This window comes from Eleutherodactylus coqui, chromosome 2 (genome assembly GCF_035609145.1).
Source record: "Eleutherodactylus coqui strain aEleCoq1 chromosome 2, aEleCoq1.hap1, whole genome shotgun sequence".
Taxonomy (NCBI): Eukaryota; Metazoa; Chordata; class Amphibia; order Anura; family Eleutherodactylidae; genus Eleutherodactylus; species Eleutherodactylus coqui.
The window spans coordinates 202072639-202094475 of NC_089838.1; the positions used below are offsets into that span (position 1 = coordinate 202072639).

Sequence of the window (21837 nt, forward strand, 5' to 3'; positions counted from 1 at the left end):
ACCTAACACCATTATGTGTAACCACTTAATTAGTTGTACTTTATAATTTACTATATGATATATACTTTACTTCACTGGCCTGTATCTTGGCAACTTTAAATGATGTGCAGTTAGTTGGTACATTAACTGCAGAATATGTCATGTTTCGTAACTGTGGAATGTAAAACTAAATTACAGAACTTCTCAAGTTGGCATTGTGCTTACATAGGATGTTGAAGTGTCCTAGTACCTTACAGTAAGCTATGGTGGAACTGATGCGCAGAACACTTAGTTGGCATAGCATAGTTCAAGAAAGACTGGATGAAGCTGGAGCTATTTTTTATTAAAGGGATTTTCCAGAATTTTTGTTTGATGATTGATACTTAGGATAGGTCATCATCAATAACATTTTAGTGGAGGTCTACATCTAGCACTCTTGCCAGTCAACTGTTTTCAGCAATGCTGCATTCCAGAGCTAGCACAGCTCAACACATTGTACAGCAGCCCAGAATGGTATTGGGTTTCCTCCCATTCACTTCAATGGAAGACAGACTGCAATATCATCCCTTAAGGCCTCATGTCCACGGGGAAAATCAGATCCGCTGCAGATTCTACATGTAGAATCTGCAGCGGGTCCCTCCTGCCCCGCGGACATGAGCGCTGAAAATAGCAATTTAAAAGCATTTACCTATCCGTAGCGGGCGGGGAAGGTCAGCTGTTCCTCACGGCCGGCGGATGAATTCCTGACGCCGGCGGCACGTCGCCGGCACGTCGTCGACGTGCCGCGCGCATGCGCCGGGCACATCCACCGAGCCGAAGCAAGGGAGATGCGGCCGTGAGGAAGAGCAGAGCTTCGCGGCCCGCTGCGGGTGAGTAAATGCTTTTAATTCCTATTTTAGGTCTCCCGCGGATCCGGACGGCTTCCATAGGCTTCAATAGAAGCCCGCGGGAGCCGTCCCCGCGGGAGACCCGCATGAAAATGGAGCATGGTCCAGATTTTTTCATGCTCCATTTTTTTTAAAATCACTTTTATTGACGATCCGCGGGTATTTATCTACCCGCGGGTGGTCAATGCATCCCTATGGGGTGCGGATCCGCGCGCGGGAGATCCGCTGCGGATTTTAAATCTCATTTTGCCCGTGGACATGAGCCCTAATGCTGCACAATGTATGGAACTGTGCTCTTTTAATAGAATAGGTCATCAATAAACAAAAAAATCCGGGAAAACCCCATTAATATTTTCTGCTTTTGGTTAAAACCAAACCCCTCATTCACATTCTCGAATGTCTAATCCTGTTGTTTCTTCCCCTCTGCATGTTTCTATAAGATACCCTTTCCTCTACTCTCCTGAATGTCTTGACTATACCTAGTCTCCTTTCAACTTTTACCAACCAAACACCATATTGTTTAAATGAATAATACTTTCTTTCAGTTTGACTATCCTTGGCCTTGTTTTGTAGCAGCAGTAAAGCCCCGCTACCCAAATCTCATTCATTTGAAATTTAATAAGATTTTGGATGTCATTGAAGTACCGGTCTCCATAACTATACACAATAGTTTGATTGTAGGCACTTTTATGCATGATATATGGTATACAGCAGTAACTCTGGAGAAACTAGCCCTTTTTTCTTTTTAGCTACTGGCAGCTCTGCAAAATTTGAATATTATTTAGTATAGTCCTCATTGTAAAAACCCTGGGATACCACTAACTTATAAGGAACAGTAAGACATGCTGTTCACATTTTTAAAACATAAATATCCTAATTCATTACTTTTGTACTTTTTTCCTTAATTTTAATGTACAATAAAGCCCATTTGACTGTGTATATATAAAAAGATAATATTTTAGATTATCGGATATATATAGACCGGCTGCACACGGCCGTGACGGGCTTCGCCGCGGAAGACCCCATACTTACCAGCGGATCCGGCGTCCTGGGTCCCGCATGACGCTTCGGCGTGACGCGCCGCAGCGTCATGTGACACGCCGGCCGCGTCACAAGACACGCCCACAGCGTCACATGACGCGTCCGGCCGTGTCATATGACGCGGCGGCGGTGGGCGGAGAGGCGATTTCACGCTATCTTCCACTGTGCTACAGCGGAAGATAGCATGAGCGGACGGCTTCCATTGACTGCAATAGAAGCCGGCCGCGCGTACACCCGCGGCAAATAGAGCATGCCGCGGGTGAGGACAGGAGATTTCACGGTGCGGAATTCCGCGGTGGAATTCCGCACCGTGAGCATTGAGCTATTAGGTTCAATAGAACCTAATAGCTGTGGGCAACGCGGCGGAAATCCGTCCGTGGGAAGGAGGGCAAACTTTTATAACCTTAATTCAAAAAAGTTGGGACACTGTATAAAATGTAAATAAATGTACAGAAAAAAAGAAAGCAGTGATTTGGAAATCTCATATAACCATAATTTATTCACAGTAGAACATATATCAGAAGTTGAAAATTTACATTTTTTCATTTCCTTTAAAAATAATAACCCATTTGAAAATTGATGGCAGCAACACATCCCAAAGAAGTGTGGCCAGGGCCACGTCCACCATTGTGCAGCATTTCCTCTTCTTTTTACGAAAGTCTGTGAATGTCTGAGAAGTGAGGAGACCAGTTGCTGGAGTTTGGGGACAGGAATGTTGTTCCATTCTTATGTGATATAACTGTTTAACAGTCCTGGGTCTGCTCTGTCAGAATTGGATGTAGTATGTGTTTAGCATTGTTTTGCTGAAATATGCAAGGCCTTCCCTGAAAGAGACGTTGTGGGAATGAGAGCATATGTTGTTCTAAATCCTCTATATACTACTCAGCAATGAGAGTGCCTTTCAATATGTATTAGCTGCCCATGCTATAGGCACTAATGCAACCCCATATCATCAAAGATGCAGGCTTTTGAACTGTGCATTGATAACAAGCTGGATGCTCCCTCCTTCGCAAGACAACGTCTGTGGTTTCCAATAAGAATTTCAAATTTAGTTTAATCTGACCACAGAACAGTTTTTTATTTTGCCTTAGTCCATTTTAAATGAGCCTTGGCCCAGAGAAGATGCCGATGTTTCTGGATTGTGTTGATATATGGCTTCTTCTTCGCATGATACTTTAACTTACATTTGTGGATATAACAATGACCTGTTACAGAATCATGCCTGTTTTTAATGCAGGGACAACTGAGGGCCCATAGATCTCAAGCATCCAATACGGTCTTTCAGCCTTGTCCCTTGTGCACATGAATTTCTCCAGATTCTCTGAATGTTTTGATAATATTATGTACTGTTGAGGGTGGAATATTCAAAGTTTTCACAATTTTACATTGAAGAACCTTTTTATGGAATTGTTCCACAATTTTTTAACAGTTTTTCACAGATTGGTGAACCTCTGACTGTCTTTCCTTCTGAGAAACTCTGCCTCTCTAACATGCTTTTTATGCACACAGTCATGTGACTGAAAATTGATCCACCAGCTGTTTTTCACTAGTACCACTGGTCCAGCATTATGTCCTGACTTTTATGAGGTGTGTTATTGGGTTGCTTAGGGGCGACCTAATAACTATGTATAAATATATCAGGGTACAATACAGAGATCTCTCCTATAATCTGTTTATACCCAGGACTGTGACAGCAACAAGGGGGCATCCTCTATGTTTAGAGGAAAGAAGGTTTCTACACCGACATAGAAGGGCGTGCTTTACTGTAAGAGCAGTGAGACTATGGAACTCTCTGCCTGAGGACGTGGTGATGGCAAATTCGATTAGAAGAGTTCCTGGATGTCTTTCTTGAGCGATACGATATTATATGTAATAATCATCAATAACTTTCAGGGTTGTTGATCCAGACATTATTCCGATTGCCAGATTGGAGAAATTTTTTCCCTTAAATGGGGAAAATTGGCTTCTACCTCATTGTCGTTTGTTTTGTTTTTTGCCTTCCTCTAGATCAACATTGGGGGGGGGGGGTAATAGGCTGAACTGGATGGACGTGACTTTTTTTTGGCCTTACATACTATGTTATTATGTTGCTGCCATCAATTCCTAAATGTGTTAATTAAAAAAAAATGGAATGGAAAAATGTCTCATCTTCTGTGTTCTATGTTCTAGTGTGGAAAAAATATGGCTATATGAGATATCCGAATAATTGCATTATTTTTTTTCTTTACATTTCTTTACATTTTACACAGCGTCCCAACCTTTTTGGAATAGGGGGTCGTATAATTGTTATAAAATATTGATATACCTTTAAAGTGTAAAATATCATGGAACACTGTGTAGGTTATATTCAAAGATGGTGTACCCCCAAAATATACATTTTAGAGGAAGCAAAAGTTATCAATGCTATATGTTCATTTTTGGTTAGCAGATAATTGTATTGTCACACTAAAGATATTTATGCAGAGTACATAGAGTTGGCAGTAATGGTCAGTTTCAACTGGTTCATCGGTTAGTTGTGTGAAAATATTGCCTATAGGATCATGTAGATATCTGACTCTCAACAGATATGTGTATAAAATGAGGTCAAAGACTAGTAGTTTTCAGGCTGTTCTTCACTGACAATGGCGTGTTTAAGTTACTTTAATATTTGGATTATAATAGTGCGGTTCATCCATGCGCATTATGTAATTTGGTTACTATAGCATAAACCTAATTTTATTTATATGAATTTACTCATCCTAGCGATGATTGTTGGAAAAGGTTGCACGTTTCTTCCATTGTAATACTGTAGCGATTATACCATCTAACACGTGAGGAATTCTATTTGCAGCATTGATTTGCTGTGCAACGAATAAACTGTGCATTGTTGGCTTTTTATGTAATTTTTATGGCCAAATCGTCTGGATCAACATTGGGGGGTAAGGGACTGAACTGAATAGACATGTTTTTTTGGCCTTACTATGTTAAATGAACTACCTGCTACCAAATCCAGGAGGGGCATGGCTGCCCTCATCAACAGATTTATGTAACTGGCATAAAGTATACCAGAAGTACCTGGCGAACATTTCTGAGAAGGCGCACGGAGGATACGCTCAACACATAAAGAGGCCTGCACCTCTTCATGTATTCAGTGCAGCGGTTGTCGAGGAAAATCTGGAAGTGCCAGACTTAGTCAATTTTACCCCATGTTCCATAACAATTATATTGGTGTTCTTCATATAACATGCCAGCTCACTGTACAAGTGTGTCCCTTCAACTGTCCGTTCACATACATGTATTATGTTTGTCACATTTTTTATTTCTTTTCTATTTTCAGTGCTGAGTATTGGTGAAGGTGGATTTTGGGAAGGATCAGTGAAGGGTCGGAGTGGATGGTTTCCAGCAGACTGTGTTGAGGAAGTGCAGATGAGGCAGCCGGATCCACGTCAAGGTAGAACAAACGCAATGGTAACCCTGGGCAGATATGTCATGAATAGAGATGAGCGAACGCGTTCGTCCGAGCTTGATATTCGTGCGAATATTAGGGTGTTCGGGATGTTCGTTATTCGTGACGAACACCATGCGGTGTTCTGGTTACTTTCACTTCCTTCCCTGAGACGTTAGCGCGCTTTTCTGGCCAATTGAAAGACAGGGAAGGCATTACAACTTCCCCCTGCAACGTTTAAGCCCTATACCACCCCCCTGCTGTGAGTGGCTGGCGAGATCAGGTGTTCGCCTAATATAAAAGTCGGCCCCTCCCGCGGCTCGCCTCAGATGCGGTGTGAGTTAGATGAGGGACAGTGCTGTTTATACCGGAGCTGCTGTAGGGAAAGAATTGGTAGTTAGTGTAGGCTTCAAGACCCCCCAAAGGTCCTTATTAGGGCCACTGATAGCTGTGTGTTGGCTGCTGTTAGCAGTGGGATTTTTTTTTTTTTCTCAAAATCGCCTCTGCAGACCGTTGCACCTGGCATTAGGGACAGAAGTGCTGCATAGGCAGGGAGAGTGTTAGGAGTGAGTGTAGCCTTCAAGAACCTCAACGGTCCTTTCTAGGGCCATATTTATCCGTGTGCAGTACTGTCCAGGCTGCTGTTGGCTGTGCTGCATTTTTTTTGGGCTTCTCAAAATCGCCTCTGCAGAGCATTGCACCCTCCATTGATACTGCAGGGAAAGAATTGTATAGGCAGGGCCACAACACAGTTATTATTCATAGAATATACGCAGTGCTGCCTGTTGGTGGGAAAAAACTGAAAACAAATCTATTTGTCCAGCCTGTGTCCGTCCTAACGCCTGTGGACACGTGTGAGCTGCGTGAAAAACATTGCTAAATCATACGCAGCCAGCTACGCTTTACTGCTGGGTTCGCCATTTGCTTTCCTTAATTGGGAAAAAAAAATACCTGCTCTCCAAGAGTTATAATAACTCTGCTACCCTCACGTTCTGTGACACATAAGCAGGGACACAGCGCAGTTATTAAACTTCGCAGGTTCATTGAATATACGCAGTGCTGCCTGTTGGTGGGAAAAAACTGAAAACAAATCTATTTGTCCAGCCTGTGTCCGTCCTTACGCCTGTGTAGACGTGTGAGCTGCGTGAAAAACATTGCTAAATCATACGCAGCCAGCTACGCTTTACTGCTGGGTTCGCCATTTGCTTTCCTTAATTGGGAAAAAAAAATACCTGCTCTCCAAGAGTTATAATAACTCTGCTACCCTCACGTTCTGTGACACATAAGCAGGGACACAGCGCAGTTATTAAACTTCGCAGGTTCATTGAATATACGCAGTGCTGCCTGTTGGTGGGAAAAAACTGAAAACAAATCTATTTGTCCAGCCTGTGTCCGTCCTTACGCCTGTGTAGACGTGTGAGCTGCGTGAAAAACATTGCTAAATCATACGCACCCAGCTACGCTTTACTGCTGGGTTCGCCATTTGCTTTCCTTAATTGGGAAAAAAAATACCTGCTCTCCAAGAGTTATAATAACTCTGCTACCCTCACGTTCTGTGACACATAAGCAGGGACACAGCGCAGTTATTAAACTTCGCAGGTTCATTGAATATACGCAGTGCTGCCTGTTGGTGGGAAAAAACTGAAAACAAATCTATTTGTCCAGCCTGTGTCCGTCCTTACGCCTGTGTAGACGTGTGAGCTGCGTGAAAAACATTGCTAAATCATACGCACCCAGCTACGCTTTACTGCTGGGTTCGCCATTTGCTTTCCTTAATTGGGAAAAAAAATACCTGCTCTCCAAGAGTTATAATAACTCTGCTACCCTCACGTTCTGTGACACATAAGCAGGGACACAGCGCAGTTATTAAACTTCGCAGGTTCATTGAATATACGCAGTGCTGCCTGTTGGTGGGAAAAAACTGAAAACAAATCTATTTGTCCAGCCTGTGTCCGTCCTTACGCCTGTGTAGACGTGTGAGCTGCGTGAAAAACATTGCTAAATCATACGCACCCAGCTACGCTTTACTGCTGGGTTCGCCATTTGCTTTCCTTAATTGGGAAAAAAAATACCTGCTCTCCAAGAGTTATAATAACTCTGCTACCCTCACGTTCTGTGACACATAAGCAGGGACACAGCACAGTTATTAAACTTAGATAATTCATTCACTAGAGGCAGTGGGGCCTTTCGTTTTCCAAAAAGGGCAAAAATTATATTTGGCCTGCAGTCTTGCGCCAATTTATTTCCTGCCTGGGAAATCTAATCACTGGTAATACAGCATGCTGAGGGGTAGGGGTAAGCCTAGAGGACGTGGACGTGGACGTGGCCGAGGACGCGGAGGGCCAAGTGAGGGTGTGGGCACAGGCCAAGCTCCTGATCCAGGTGTGTCGCAGCTGTCTGCTGCGCGATTAGGAGAGAGGCACGTTTCTGGCGTCCCCACATTCATCGCCCAATTAATGGGTCCACGCGGGAGACGGTTATTAGAAAATGAGCAGTGTGAGCAGGTCCTGTCCTGGATGGCAGAAAGTGCTTCGAGCAACCTATCGTCTACCCGCAGTTCTGCGCCGTCCACTGCTGCCAATCCGAATCCTCTGTCTGCTGCTCCTCCTTCCTCCCAGCCTCCTCAGTCCACTACAATGACACCTGCTCAGGAGCGGGAACACTCCCAGGAACTGTTCTCGGGCCCCTGCTTAGATTGGGCAGCAGCGGTTCCTCTCCCACCAGAGGAGTTTATCGTCACTGATGCCCAACCATTCGAAAGTTCCCGGGGTCCGGGGGAAGAGGCTGGGGACTTCCGCCAACTGTCTCAACAACTTTCTGTGGGTGAGGAGGACGATGACGATCAGACACAGTTGTCTTGCAGTGAGGTAGTAGTAAGGGCAGTAAGTCCCAGGGAGCAGCGCACAGAGGATTCGGAGGAAGAGCAGCAGGACGATGAGGTGACTGACCCCACCTGGTGTGCAACGCTTACTCAGGAGGACAGGTCTTCAGAGGGGGAGTCAAGGGCATCAGCAGGGCAGGTTGCAAGAGGCAGTGCGGTGGCCAGGGGTAGAGGCAGGGCCAGACCGAATAATCCACCAAGTGTTTCCCAAAGCGCCCCCTCGCGCCATGCCACCCTGCGTAGGCCGAGGTGCTCTAAGGTCTGGCAGTTTTTCACAGAGACGCCTGACGACCGACGAACAGTGGTGTGCAACCTTTGTCGCGCAAAGCTCAGCCGGGGAGCCAACACCAACAGCCTCACCACCACCACCATGCGCAGACATATGATGGCCAAGCACCCCGCAAGGTGGGACAAAGGCCGTTCACCGTCTCCGGTTTGCACCCCTGCCTCTCCCCCTGTGCCCCAACCTGCCACTGAGATGCAACCCCCCTCTCAGGACACAGGCACTACCGCCTCATGGCCTGCACCCACACCCTCATCTCCGCTGTCCTCGGCCCCATCCAGCAGTGTAGTTCAGCGCACCGTTCAGCCGTCGCTTGCGCAAGTGTTCGAGCGCAAGCGCAAGTACGCCGCCACGCACCCGCACGCTCAAACGTTAACCGTCCGCATCGCAAAATTCATCAGCCTTGAGATGCTGCCGTATAGGGTTGTGGAAACGGAGTCCTTCAAAAGTATCATGGAGGCGGCGGCCCCGCGCTACTCAGTTCCCAGTCGCCACTACTTTTCCCGATGTGCCGTCCCAGCCCTGCACGACCACGTCTCCCGCAACATTGTGCGCGCCCTCACCAACGCGGTTACTGCCACGGTCCACTTAACTACGGACACGTGGACAAGCACAGGCGGGCAGGGCCACTACATCTCCCTGACGGCACATTGGGTGAATTTAGTGGAGGCTGGGACAGAGTCAGAGCCTGGGACCGCTCACGTCCTACCCACCCCCAGAATTGCGGGCCCCAGCTCGGTGCTGGTATCTGCGGAGGTGTATGCTTCCTCCACTAAAGCACCCTCCTCCTCCTCCTCCTCCTCTGTCTCACAATCAAGATGTGTTAGCAGCAGCATGTCGCCAGCAGTCGGTGTCGCGCGGTGTGGCAGCACAGCGGTGGGCAAGCGTCAGCAGGCCGTGCTGAAACTACTCAGCTTAGGCGATAAGAGGCACACGGCCCACGAACTGCTGCAGGGTCTGACACAGCAGACCGACCGCTGGCTTGCGCCGCTGAGCCTCCAACCGGGCATGGTCGTGTGTGACAACGGCCGTAACCTGGTGGCGGCTCTGCAGCTTGGCAGCCTCACGCACGTGCCATGCCTGGCCCACGTCTTTAATTTGGTGGTTCAGCGGTTTCTGAAAAGCTACCCACGCTTGTCAGACCTGCTCGTAAAGGCGCGCCGGCTCTGCGCACATTTCCGCAAGTCCCACACGGACGCTGCCACCCTGCGCACCCTGCAACATCACTTTAAGCTGCCAGTGCACCGACTGCTGTGCGACGTGCCCACACGGTGGAACTCTACGCTCCACATGTTGGCCAGGCTCTATGAACAACGGAGAGCTATAGTCGAATACCAACTCCAACATGGGCGGCGCAGTGGGAGTCAGCCTCCTCAATTCCTTTCAGAAGAGTGGGCCTGGTTGGCAGACATCTGCCATGTCCTTGGTAATTTTGAGGAGTCTACCCAGGTGGTGAGCGGCGATGCTACAATCATTAGCGTCACCATTCCTCTGCTATGCATCTTGAGAAATTCCCTGCAAACCATAAAGGCAGCTGCTTTGCGCTCGGAAACGGGGGCGGGGGAAGACAGTATGCCGCTGGATAGTCAGGGCACCCTCCTGTCTATTTCTCAGCGCGTACAGGAGGAGGAGGAGGAGCATGAGGAGGATGAGGAGGAGGGGGAAGAGACAGCTTGGCCCGCTGCTGACGGTACACCGGCTGATTGCCTGTCATCCTTTCAGCGTGTATGGCCTGAGGAGGAGGAGGAGGAGGAGGAGGATCCTGAAAGTGATCTTCCTAGTGAAGACAGCCATGTGTTGCGTACAGGTACCCTGGCACACATGGCTGACTTCATGTTAGGATGCCTTTCTCGTGACCCTCGCGTTGCACGCATTCTGGCCACGACGGATTACTGGGTGTACACACTGCTCGATCCACGGTATAAGGAGAACCTGCCCACTCTGATTCCCGAAGAGGAAAGGGGTTCGAGAGTGTTGCTATACCACAGGACCCTTGCGGACAAGCTGATGGTAAAATTCCCAGCCGACAGCGCTAGTGGCAGAAGGCGCAGTTCCGAGGGCCATGTTGCAGGGGATGTGCGTAGATCGAGCAGCATGTACATCCCAGGCAGTGCAACAGTCTTTAAGGGCCTGGCCAGCTTTATGGCTCCCCACCAAGACTGTGTCACCGCTCCCCAGTCACGGCTGAGTCGGCGGGAGCACTGCAAAAGGATGGTGAGGGAGTACGTAGCGGATCGCACGACCATCCTTGGTGACGCCTCTGCCCCCTACAACTACTGGGTGTCGAAGCTGGACACGTGGCCTGAACTAGCCCTGTATGCCCTTGAGGTGCTTGCTTGTCCTGCGGCTAGCGTGTTGTCGGAGAGGGTGTTTAGTGCGGCTGGGGGAATCATCACAGATAAGCGTAGCCGCTTGTCAACCGACAGTGCCGACAGGCTAACACTCATCAAGATGAACAAAGGCTGGATTTCCCCAGACTTCTGTTCTCCACCAGCGGACAGCAGCGATACGTAAGCAATACGTAGGCTGCACCCGCGGATGGAAGCTACGTTCTCTCTCACCATCCAAAACGGGGACATTTCTGCTTCATCAATCTGTGTCTAATATTCCTCCTCCTCCTCCTCCTGCTCCACCTCCTGAAACCTCACGTAATCACGCTGAACGGGCAATTTTTCTTAGGGCCACAAGGCTCACTCAAATAATTTTTCAGAACAATTTTTATAAGTTTCAATGCGCTTAAAAGCATTGGAACTTTAACTTGAACCAATTTTTCGTTACACTGGGCTGCCTCCAGGCCTAGTTACCACTTAAGCCACATTAACCAAAGCGATTAATGGGTTTCACCTGCCCTCTTGGCTGGCCATGGCCAATTTTTGGGATGTACATTAGTACTGTTGATACAGCAATTTGTGTGGGCCCTCGCCTACAGTGTAATCAAATTAATTTTTAGCCCACCTGCATTACAGCTGACGTTACCTCAGCTGTGTTGGGCAATGCAATGGGATATTTTTGTGTACCGCCGGTGGGTTCCAGGGAGCCACCCATGCTGTAGGTGCACACTGAGTTTTTAATACATCTGTACACTTCTAAAGAACCCGTCTGACCGGGGCATGCAGTGTGGGCCGAAGCCCACCTGTATTACGCACGACATTACTACCTCAGCTGTGTTGGGCAATGCAATGGGATATTTCTATGTACCGCCGGTGGCTTCCTGGCACCCACCCAGGCAGTGGGTCCACAGGGAGTTAAACCTACATGTGTCCACTTGTAAAGAATCCCAGTCTGACTGGGGCATGCAGTGTGGGCCGAAGCACACCTGTATTACGCACGACATTACTACCTCAGCTGTGTTGGGCAATGCAATGGGATATTTCTATGTACCGCCGGTGGCTTCCTGGCACCCACCCAGGCAGTGGGTCCACAGGGAGTTAAACCTACATGTGTCCACTTGTAAAGAATCCCAGTCTGACTGGGGCATGCAGTGTGGGCCGAAGCCCACCTGTATTACGCACGACATTACTACCTCAGCTGTGTTGGGCAATGCAATGGGATATTTTTGTGTACCGCCGGTGGGTTCCAGGGAGCCACCCATGCTGTGGGTCGACAGGGACTTCACAATAGGGAGTTGTACCTGCCTGTGTCTATGAATTAAAAAGCCCGGTCTGACTGGGGCATGCAGACACCTTGACAGAATGAATAGTGTGTGGCACATAGGTTCCCCATTGCTATGCCCACGTGTGCAGCTCCAGATGGCGGTGGCACAGGATTCTATTTCTCATTGCTTCTGTACAGCATTGTGGGCTATCGCTCCGCCACTTTTAAAGAGGGTCGCTGCCTAGCCGTGCCAACCTCTGCAGTGTATGCCTGCGGTCCCTCGTCATGGCAGACGCAATTCTAAATAGACATGAGCGTGGTGTGGCATGAGGGCAGCTGAAGGCTGCGCAGGGACACTTTGGTGTGCGCTGTGGGGGGGAGGGGGTGCGGTTGGGCAGCATGTAACTCAGGAGAAGTGGCAGTGGAGTGTCATGCAGGCAGTGATTGTGCTTTGTTGGAGGTAGTGTGGTGCTTAGCAAAGGTATGCCATGCTAATGAGCGCTTTTCAGAAGTAAAAGTTGTTGGGAGGGGGGGGGGGCCCACTCTTGCCGCTATTGTGGCTTAATAGTGGGACCTGTGAACTTAGGATGCAGCCCAACATGTAGCCCCTCGCCTGCCCTATCCGTCACTGTGTCATTCCCATCACTTTCCTGAATTGCCCAGATTTTCACACATGAAAACCTTAGCGAGCATCGGCAAAATACAAAAATGTTCTGGTCGCCCATTGACTTCAATGGGGTTCGTTGTTCGAAACGAACCCTCGAGCATCACGGGAAGTTCGTTACGAATAACGAACACCCGAACATTTTGGTGTTCGCTCATCTCTAGTCATGAACTATATGGAAAATTAAAACTACAGGCGTTATTGCTGAACGGTTTTACATTTCATCCTAACAATTCAGCTTATATAGTATCAGTGGGTGCTTCAATGCTGCCCAACAAAATGTAGTAGGACTTCAGTGTGACTCACATGTAGAGGGCTCTGTCTTTTAGAAACTCGGGAAGATCGGACAAAGCGACTCTTCAGACATTACACAGTTGGATCATATGACTCCTTCACTTCACATAGGTAAGATCAGTTTATTGTATAGTTATTATCAGTACGTTATATTCAAGGACAAACAAGTACACTTTAGAAAGTAGTAGAAACCTCCGATGTTGTGATAGTGATTTCACTTTATACTTCTAAATTATGACCAGATTAATGGCAGTGTGTACGGAGATTATGCAGAAGACAAGATAAAATATGTGGCCTGCTGAGCTTCACACTTGTGGCAAGATAGAAACGTTGCTGATATAAAAGAGCAACTATTCATTTTTATTGATCTGTTGTTTGTATTTTTGCAGTGATTACGTCATCCAGGAGAAAGTCGCTCGATTGCAGAAGAGGGAACTAGAGGGATTTGGTTTTGTCTTGAGAGGTGCAAAAGGTATGTCCACATGTAGAACTGTATGTTATTCAACTTGACAAAACATAAAAAATTGCAAATTTATTATTAGGGAGTAGAATGTATGATATGAGAAGAGTAGATAGTTAGGCTGGTTTCATACATAGTCATTTTTGCAAAAACGCCAGATTTTTGCATTTTGATGCAGTGGAGAAAAAAATTAGTCACCTTGTAATTACTGTTTTATGCTGTGATGATCACAAGGATGAATAACAAAAGCAAGCTAAACTTTCTAGCTTCAAATAAGACGGATATAATCACATAAGCCAGTAATCAGAATAAACCATTGTATCAAAGCGATCTCTTATGCAAAGCGTTCAAACCGGCTAAATTAACCATAACCATTTAAAGCCACAGTAAATGAGCCCTTCTTTTCTGATAAAACCTTCTCAACTAGAAGTACACATGCCCCCTTGTTATAGTAACATCCCTGCCATTGGATATTCATATACTGTTTAATACGTTCCCCCCTCTTGGGCAGCTATAAACATTAGCTGTTATTCCACCAAACCAGCCAATGGTGGGATCCGCCAATTACAGTATCTAATGCTTATGGGGGTATCCCAATTCTCTCTAGACAACAGAAGGGAAATTGTGGGCATGTTGGACTTCAGCACATGCGATCCTTTGTTGTCACAAAGATAAGTCACTGCCACTGGTGTCTGGCAATGGCTTATTCCCCTTAGCCTGTTGAAAACACATGCACAAGCTGAGCCGAGCTTGCAAGTATATGAAGCAAGAGCTGTTGCTGGATTATACTCTGACAAGGTGGGACATTATATCACTATGGATAAAATGTCAGTGCAGCCTTGCGGTAACACAAGAGCATGAGATTCTACTAGCAGGGGATGGGGGAGAATTCTAACAGGCAGTATATTAGAATATATTAGCCTTTTGTAACTTCTTTAAGTCCTGAATAACCCATTTAAGGTAGCCAGTACTCTTATACATGGGCAAATGGTACACCAATGGTAATTCTCACAAAGTATATGCAACTTTATTGATATTTGATTATGCACTAGCACTATCTGGCCAATACATTTTACAAGCATGCTGTAATGCTATGGGGTTACTTTAGGATTGTAAGTAACAGAACTACACACAGACAACTGGCTTAAAGAAATCCTCCACTTTTGGGACAAAATGTTGTCCTGGGACCTGAGGGAACCGTTATATTACCTTTTGCTGGTTTTCTGTGCTGATGCCCTTCTGATCTGGGGGTATCGTTGTCTTAGCAGTCATGTATGACTAATTATTCGATGCACCAGAGAAGAGTACAATGAGAAAAACTCAAGTGATGTTTCCAAGCTCTTCTGTTTTATTGTTGCAATGCAAGAAGTTATACAGTGCCGCATCCCCCACAGTCGATAATTGAAAGTCTACATCATGTATTCATGAATGGGTGAGTGCTGCCTCTGATTGGCTGAGCGCAGGGACCGATCAGAGTCAGCTCTCAGCTGTCATTCAATAGCCAATTAGAGGCAACCCATTCAGCAAGCGGGGATTTAAAATCCCCGCGTGCTGAATACTACTCAGAGCAGTGCACTCTGAATACTACTCAGAGCAGTGCAGGAGAAGAGCCGGCTGGATTCGGCTGAGCCCCGGCAGCTGCAGAGAGGTGAATATAGATTTTTTTTTTACATATTTGTGAATTGATTTTCAGGGAAGGGCTTATATTTGAAGCCCTTCCCAAAAATCGCTGCAGTGCTTGCCGGCAGCCCATTGCTTTCAATGGAGCCGACTGTACTGCCGGCTCCATTGAATTCAATAGGAGAACATCGCAGTGCTGTCACTGTGTCCAGTGACAATCGGACTCCCCACGGAGATGAAGAAATCCTCTGCCACAGCTGTCACAGCCATAGCAGGGGATAGCGGGAAACGCCCGTGTGACCGAGCCCTTTTCAGTGGATAAACGCTGCTAGCAGCATTTTTTCCGCCGTGACACCCACTTTGGTCACGCGAATTTTTGAACACTTCAGTTATGCGTTCAAAAATTTGTGCGTCAAAACGCCCGTGTGACTGAGCCCTTATTGTCCCAATCTTCATTTAGTACATCATCAATTCCCTCTATACTGAGGATTGTCCATGACAGTAGAACAGCCTTCCAAGCATTCTTGGGTCTCTGGAGCTAAAAAATTTTTTTGTAACAATTGGCATATATCCAGGTGTCCCTTCCTTCCAATTTGACTGAAATGGCAGTTTTCGACCGAATCTGGTATGGACCATCAAATCTCAGTTCCAAAGTTTTTCTGACATGTTTTTTTTAAATAACTCAGTCACCTGTAAAATTTACTTTGTTCAACAGTTTCTTAGCCCTAGTCTTGGCATGTTTCAATAAGCCACTCCTCCAGTTGACCTGAGAAGAAGTCCATGAAAACTAACACAAACACCTACTTTAGGTAACTGTATGTAGTCAATCTGCAGTCACTGTTAAGGGTAGTCTGGCCTTGGAGTAACAGCGAGAAGGTACTTTGGCAACTTTGCCTGAGTTTGTCAGGCGCAAGCTATGCATCTCTACACAAACCTGATCACAGCATTGTTGAACCCTCGGGCAATCCTAGCCGAAGCCACTACACCACACATTACCTTCTTTGACTGATGTGTTTGCCTATGGCTCAAATTGGACATTATAGAGTAGAGTATTTGGGGGAGGCACAGATCTTTACCCTTCCTCGAGACTCCCTTTTCATCTAGTTCCACACCCTCCTGCTGCCACTCTTCCTTTTCACCCTTAGGGGCCAGTTCCTGTAAAGGGGACAACTAAGAGATAGCGACACCTTATTCAGTTGCAACCAGATGGATAGTTAACGTGTCCAGTGGGAGTTTAACTGCTGCCTTGACTGCTGGCATCTGCCCTTCGATTCTCTAGAGCCTGCAAAGTCGTTTCCTTGTTATGAGTTTGGACCTAGATAACTGCTACCTGTTTTAGAAGAGCTAAAACCTGATACAAGGATACTGCCTCTACATTCTGGATTGGTTTACCCAATGATCCAACAAATTTCTACTGTACCAGAAAAGCATACCTCGAGTTGGTGTAGACTAGAGATGAGCGAGAATACTCGATAAGGCAAACTACTCGAGCGAGTAGTGCCTTATTCGAGTACCTTCTCGCTTGTCTCTAAAGATTCAGGTGCCGGCAGGGGGCGGGGGAAAGCGGAGAGGAATGGAGGGGAGATCTCTCTCTCCCTCTCTCCCCCCCGCTCCCCCCTGCTCACTGCCGCAACTCACCTGTCACCCGCGCCGGCAGCCGAATCTTTAGAGACGAGCGGGCAGGTACTCGAATAAGGCAGTACTCGCTCGAGTAGTTTGCCTTATCGAGTATGCTCGCTCATCTCTAGTGTAGAGATTAACAGTCTTACCATCAGCCAGTTTACACACTTCAGCGAGCGCCACCGGCTCGGCCTCCTACAAGGACTTCCCAGGAGGGAGTGTTTTTTGCACAATTAACTTGTTGTTGATTATCACTGCATAGCCTATTTTTGCTTGTCCATTTTCATGGTATCTATAGTCATCTACAAAAAACTCAAAATCTTTATTAGCAATAGGAGTTTCAACAACATTTTCAAGTCCCCTGGTCTAGTCCATTAACTCTAAATAATCATGCATTTGATATTCTATGTTTTCTCCGCCCTCTTTTCTGAATTCAGTGGAAGTAATTAGGCTGGATTCAGAACTATACATCTTCTAGTAATATGTGAGGGTGCTATTTTGAGAGAGACAGGTAGTCATAGAGGGGTTGCAGAAGGCGGGAGGCTTGGGATATCAATTTTCTGTAATATCCCACCAATCCCAGGAAAGTGCACAGTTCCCAGGATTTCTGGAGAGTGGGATAGCCTGAACTGTCTGGATTTTGTTAGTAGTAATGTGCTTATTTCCCTATGAAATGCAATGGCCTATGAACACATCGGTGGGTTGGCGAAACTGAAGTTTGAATTTCGATGCCTTGCAATCATTCTCAGCAAGAAAATGTTATAGACTGATAGTCTCCTCCAAACACTTTTCAATAGTGTCACAACACAAAAGTAAATCATCAACATATTGAAGCAGTGAGGTGCTGAGATATTTTGGGACCCAGTTTTGCTAAACTGTTTGTAGGACCTATACAGCCGGCTCCATTGAAAGCAATGGGCTGCCGCCGATCACGGGATGAATTGTCGGTAAAGGCTTAAATATATAAGCCCTTCCCTGCAATTCATCCAGAAATGTGTAAAAAAAAAATAAAATATATACTCACCTGGTCCCGGCAGACGGAGTTCAGCGCGGCCGGCGGCAGTCCTCCTGAACTGCTCTGAACAGCTGTGAGTAGTATTCAGGAGCCGGGGATTTAAAATCCCCGCCTGCTGAATGAGCTGCCTCTAATTGGTCACAGCCTGACCAATCAGAGGCAGATCTCACTCACACACCCATTCATGAATTCATGAATGGGTGAGTGACTGCTGCCTCTCATTGGCTCAGCGCAGGGACCAATCTGATTCGTCCCGCTGAGCCAATGAGAGGCAGCAGTCACTCACCCATTCATAAATTCATGAATGAATTTATGCCCTATCCTGCCCTATCCTTTTCTGTGTCATTCCCATCACTTTCTTGAATTTCCCAGGTTTTCACAAATGAAAACCTTAGCGAGCATCGGCGATATACAAAAATGCTCGAGTCGCCCATTGACTTCAATGAGGTTCGTTACTCGAAACGAACTCTCGAGCATCACTGAAAGTTCGACTCGAGTAACGAGCACCCGAGCATTTTGGTGCTCGCTCATCTCTAGTAGTTAACTGTTGGTTAGTTAGGGGGCTAGTTTCCTTAATACCATTTGAGGTATACTCAATTGCTGCTTGTATCTCTGTAAGAAAATCTGCCCCTAATAAGTTGACTGGGCAGGTCTCTGTCACCAAAAATCTACCCACATTGAAAATGTAACATACTTAAAGTAAACATACTTATCAGGCTTGTCAAGTACACGCTTGTCTCTTTACTGTCTTATCATCATAATTCAACAGTATTCAAATAAGTAGAACACAATATATTAAATATACCATCTACTTGTGTTGGGCAAGCATCAAGAATATATATATATATATATGTATACCCACACATTCCACTACTCAAATGGAGATACAAGTAGGGGCAAAGCTATTACATCAAAGAAAGCTTACTCATCTTCCCTCTTTCACCACCTCTTGTAATCTGGCTAGCTATTTGGGCATGTCTATCTCAGTCCATGTCCAGCCGTCCAACAGTACATATACCATATAACACAATTAGAGATGAGCGAACGTACTCGGTAAGGCCGATTTCGCAATCGAGCACCGCGATTTTCGAGTACTTCACTACTCAGGTGAGCGGGGGGTTGCAGAGGGGAGTGGGGGGAGAGGGAGAGAGAGCTCCCCCCTGTTCCGCGCTGCTACCCCCCGCTCCACCACGCCACGCCCCGATCCCCGGCGACCCCCGAATCTTTTCACCCGAGTAGTGAAGTACTCGAAAATCGCGGTGCTCAATTGCGAAATCGGCCTTACCGAGTATGTTCGCTCATCTCTAAACACAATGTAACCTATACAGCGTCCCTTCACACTTACACACAAAAATAACAAATCCACATTCAAACAAGATCAAGTCCAACAGAAATTACACTTTTTTTCTCTTGTGCAGCAATAACACAGTCATTATCCATTCACACATCTCACACAGGCAACCCCCACACCACATTTAGCTTAATGCCACCCATCAATTCTGTTGCATTGTCATGTGGGAAGAAGTCAGTGGAAGACAGTGGCAGGGCCGAGGCCATATTCACTGAGGCTGCTCTGCTCTCCTCCTTTGTATTAGACAAATTCAAATCACTGTACATAAAACATTATTTCAATTCAACTTGTTTGTAGTCTCTAGTACACACATTCTGTGATCTGCTGTCTATCCTTCATATTCACTCTCAAACTTGCTTCTTTTTCTACATCCAGACTTCTCGTCTTTGGTGTACTTATCTCTCTTTTGCCACTCTGATAGTGTCCCTAATTGGTAAGATAATTGAGCATGACCCACACTGGGTCATCTTTGTCCTACAGTCACAACCTGTTGCAATTGTCATTCCCAGAATAACTAGCTATCTAATAGGTAATTCTTGGAAGACCTAACCCATTAGTGGAGTCCCAGACAAACACCATTTACCGTGTTTCACTGAAAAAAGGTCCTACCCCGATCATAAGACCTACCGCGTTTTCGGGGGAAGCTTGAAATATAAGGCCTCCACCGAAAATAGGACCTAACTAACATCCCCCCCCCAAAAAAATATAATACTCACCTGGTCTGCAGCATCCCGATGGTCTCCGGCGGCGCTGCAACAAACCGCTGAGTCATCCCCATCTGCTATCTCAGCTTCTGCTGGTGAAGGGGCTTTGAATACCCTGCCTCCAGCAAAGCGAGCGCTGTGATTGGCTCATCGAGCGCCGGCAGCCAATCATAGCCGGCGCTCAATGAACCAATCACAGCACTCACTTTGCTAAAGGTGGGGTATTCAAAGCCCCATCACCAGGAAGAAGCTCAGCTGTGAGACGAGGAGGACGCAGTTTACCGCAGTGCCGCCGAGGACCAGGTAAGTATAAGCCCCCCTCCAAAAAAATAAGACACTGCGCCCTTTTTGGGGCAAAAATTAACATAAGACAGTGTCTTATTTTTGGGGAAACACAGTACTATGAGACTGTGTTGAAGGTTTCAATGTTAACCTATTCAGTACAGATCTGTTACGGTATACTACCCTTGATACGCCAGCCCGGGTGCCGTAGATCTCACCCACAACCCCTGTCCCTGCCTACTTGCCTCCACTCCTGGCTAACCCCAGGTGGGCAACTGGGCGGCTATCCCTACTCTCACTAGGGACCGAAAAAGGGACGCTGGCGTACCTGGATGGAAAGGGTAGAATACTCATAGAAAAGGCAGATGTAAATAACCAACACAAACACTACTAAGTAGAACTGAGGCAGATGGAAAAACCTGGCAGATAATAGCAAGTATAGCAGACAAGTTGACAGGAGCAGGAGACCAACAGAGGCAGACTAGCTAGCACACTGAGGGAAACCAATAACTGGCAGTGATTGTCAGTCCCTGCCCGACCTCTAATCAAAAGCCTCCACCCAGGGGCGGAGAGAGGGAGACAGCCAACTCCCAACAGAGCATAATAAAAGGGAGCTCGTGCACGGCAGCTGCACTCACAGGTGTGTGCGTGCACAGCGCTGCCCTTGCCGGCTAGGCAGCCATGCCCCTGGCAGCCGGGCAACAAGTTGGGGGGACACGCCCCGACTGTGAGACCCCGCACACCGCCGCCCCGGGAGGACCAGCAACCGCCGCATGGTAACAAGATCAATTTCAGGTGCTATGTTCTTTGTACAGGTTTTTCACATGAACTAACAAGTCCAAGGTGAAGCATGGTTTTCAGATTCATCAGACAAAAAAACTTTTCTCCCTACTTTAGCAGTTTGTCTGTCAGGACACACATGGTTACTGAGAAACAGCCAGTACCTTCCTTATCTCATGGAATTGGGGAGGGGGGGGCACATTTCATTTCTTGTGCAAACTATTCTATCTTTGGCAAAAAATATCCAGAGTATTCCTAGGGCAATTTCATTATACATAAGTATTCTATTTTTTCAACCGGCTGCTTAATACACTCTAATGATATATGTTATTTCATAATTTAATGCAACCAGAAGAAGCACAGCATGCAAATTTAAAATTGTGTTTCCAAATTCTATAACGACATATATACTCAACTTTAAGAATCTTTTAACACACACAAATCTGTATAACAAACACATCCTGCAAATACAGTATTCATTCACACAAAGTACACTGAGTACACTGATTGATAAAGTGAAATAGAAAAAAAGGATTGTACCTTTTATCAGGACAGCAGAAAGAAGAACAAACACTGTAAGAACAAGATTCCTACTCAACACGGTATTGTGTTTTTCTGGTATCTACTCTACAGAGACATTGATAATTCTTAGAACATTCCACATGGCAGACATTCTCTACCAACATGTTGAAGTAATTACTTAATTTAGGTGATACTCAGAAGGTATCGCAGTCTTATCAATCAAGTATATCTAATTATTATTCGATACACTGGAGAAGAGTATAATGAATAACACTGAAGTGATGTTTCCAAACTCTTCTGTTTTATTGTTGCAATGCAAGAGGTTATATAGCGTGGCATCCCCCGCAGTCAACAATTGAAAGTCTACAGTATGTGTAATACTTCTCTCTTAGTAAAACATTACAAAGCTTAATTATAACAAAGCTGGATGCTCAGT

At 46.3% G+C, this 21837-nt stretch overlaps 1 protein-coding gene across 4 annotated transcripts in view; it reads left to right on the top strand.

Moving 5' to 3' along the window:
- Positions 1 to 21837, top strand: part of SHANK3 (SH3 and multiple ankyrin repeat domains 3) — a 412785-nt gene that overhangs the window by 317817 nt on the left and 73131 nt on the right. For all 4 annotated transcript variants that reach the window (XM_066592225.1, XM_066592227.1, XM_066592226.1 and 1 more), the window contains 3 exons: positions 5224 to 5337; positions 13083 to 13158; positions 13437 to 13519. In XM_066592225.1, coding sequence (XP_066448322.1) covers positions 5224 to 5337; positions 13083 to 13158; positions 13437 to 13519 — 273 coding nt within the window. The remainder of the gene's footprint in view (positions 1 to 5223; positions 5338 to 13082; positions 13159 to 13436; positions 13520 to 21837) is intronic.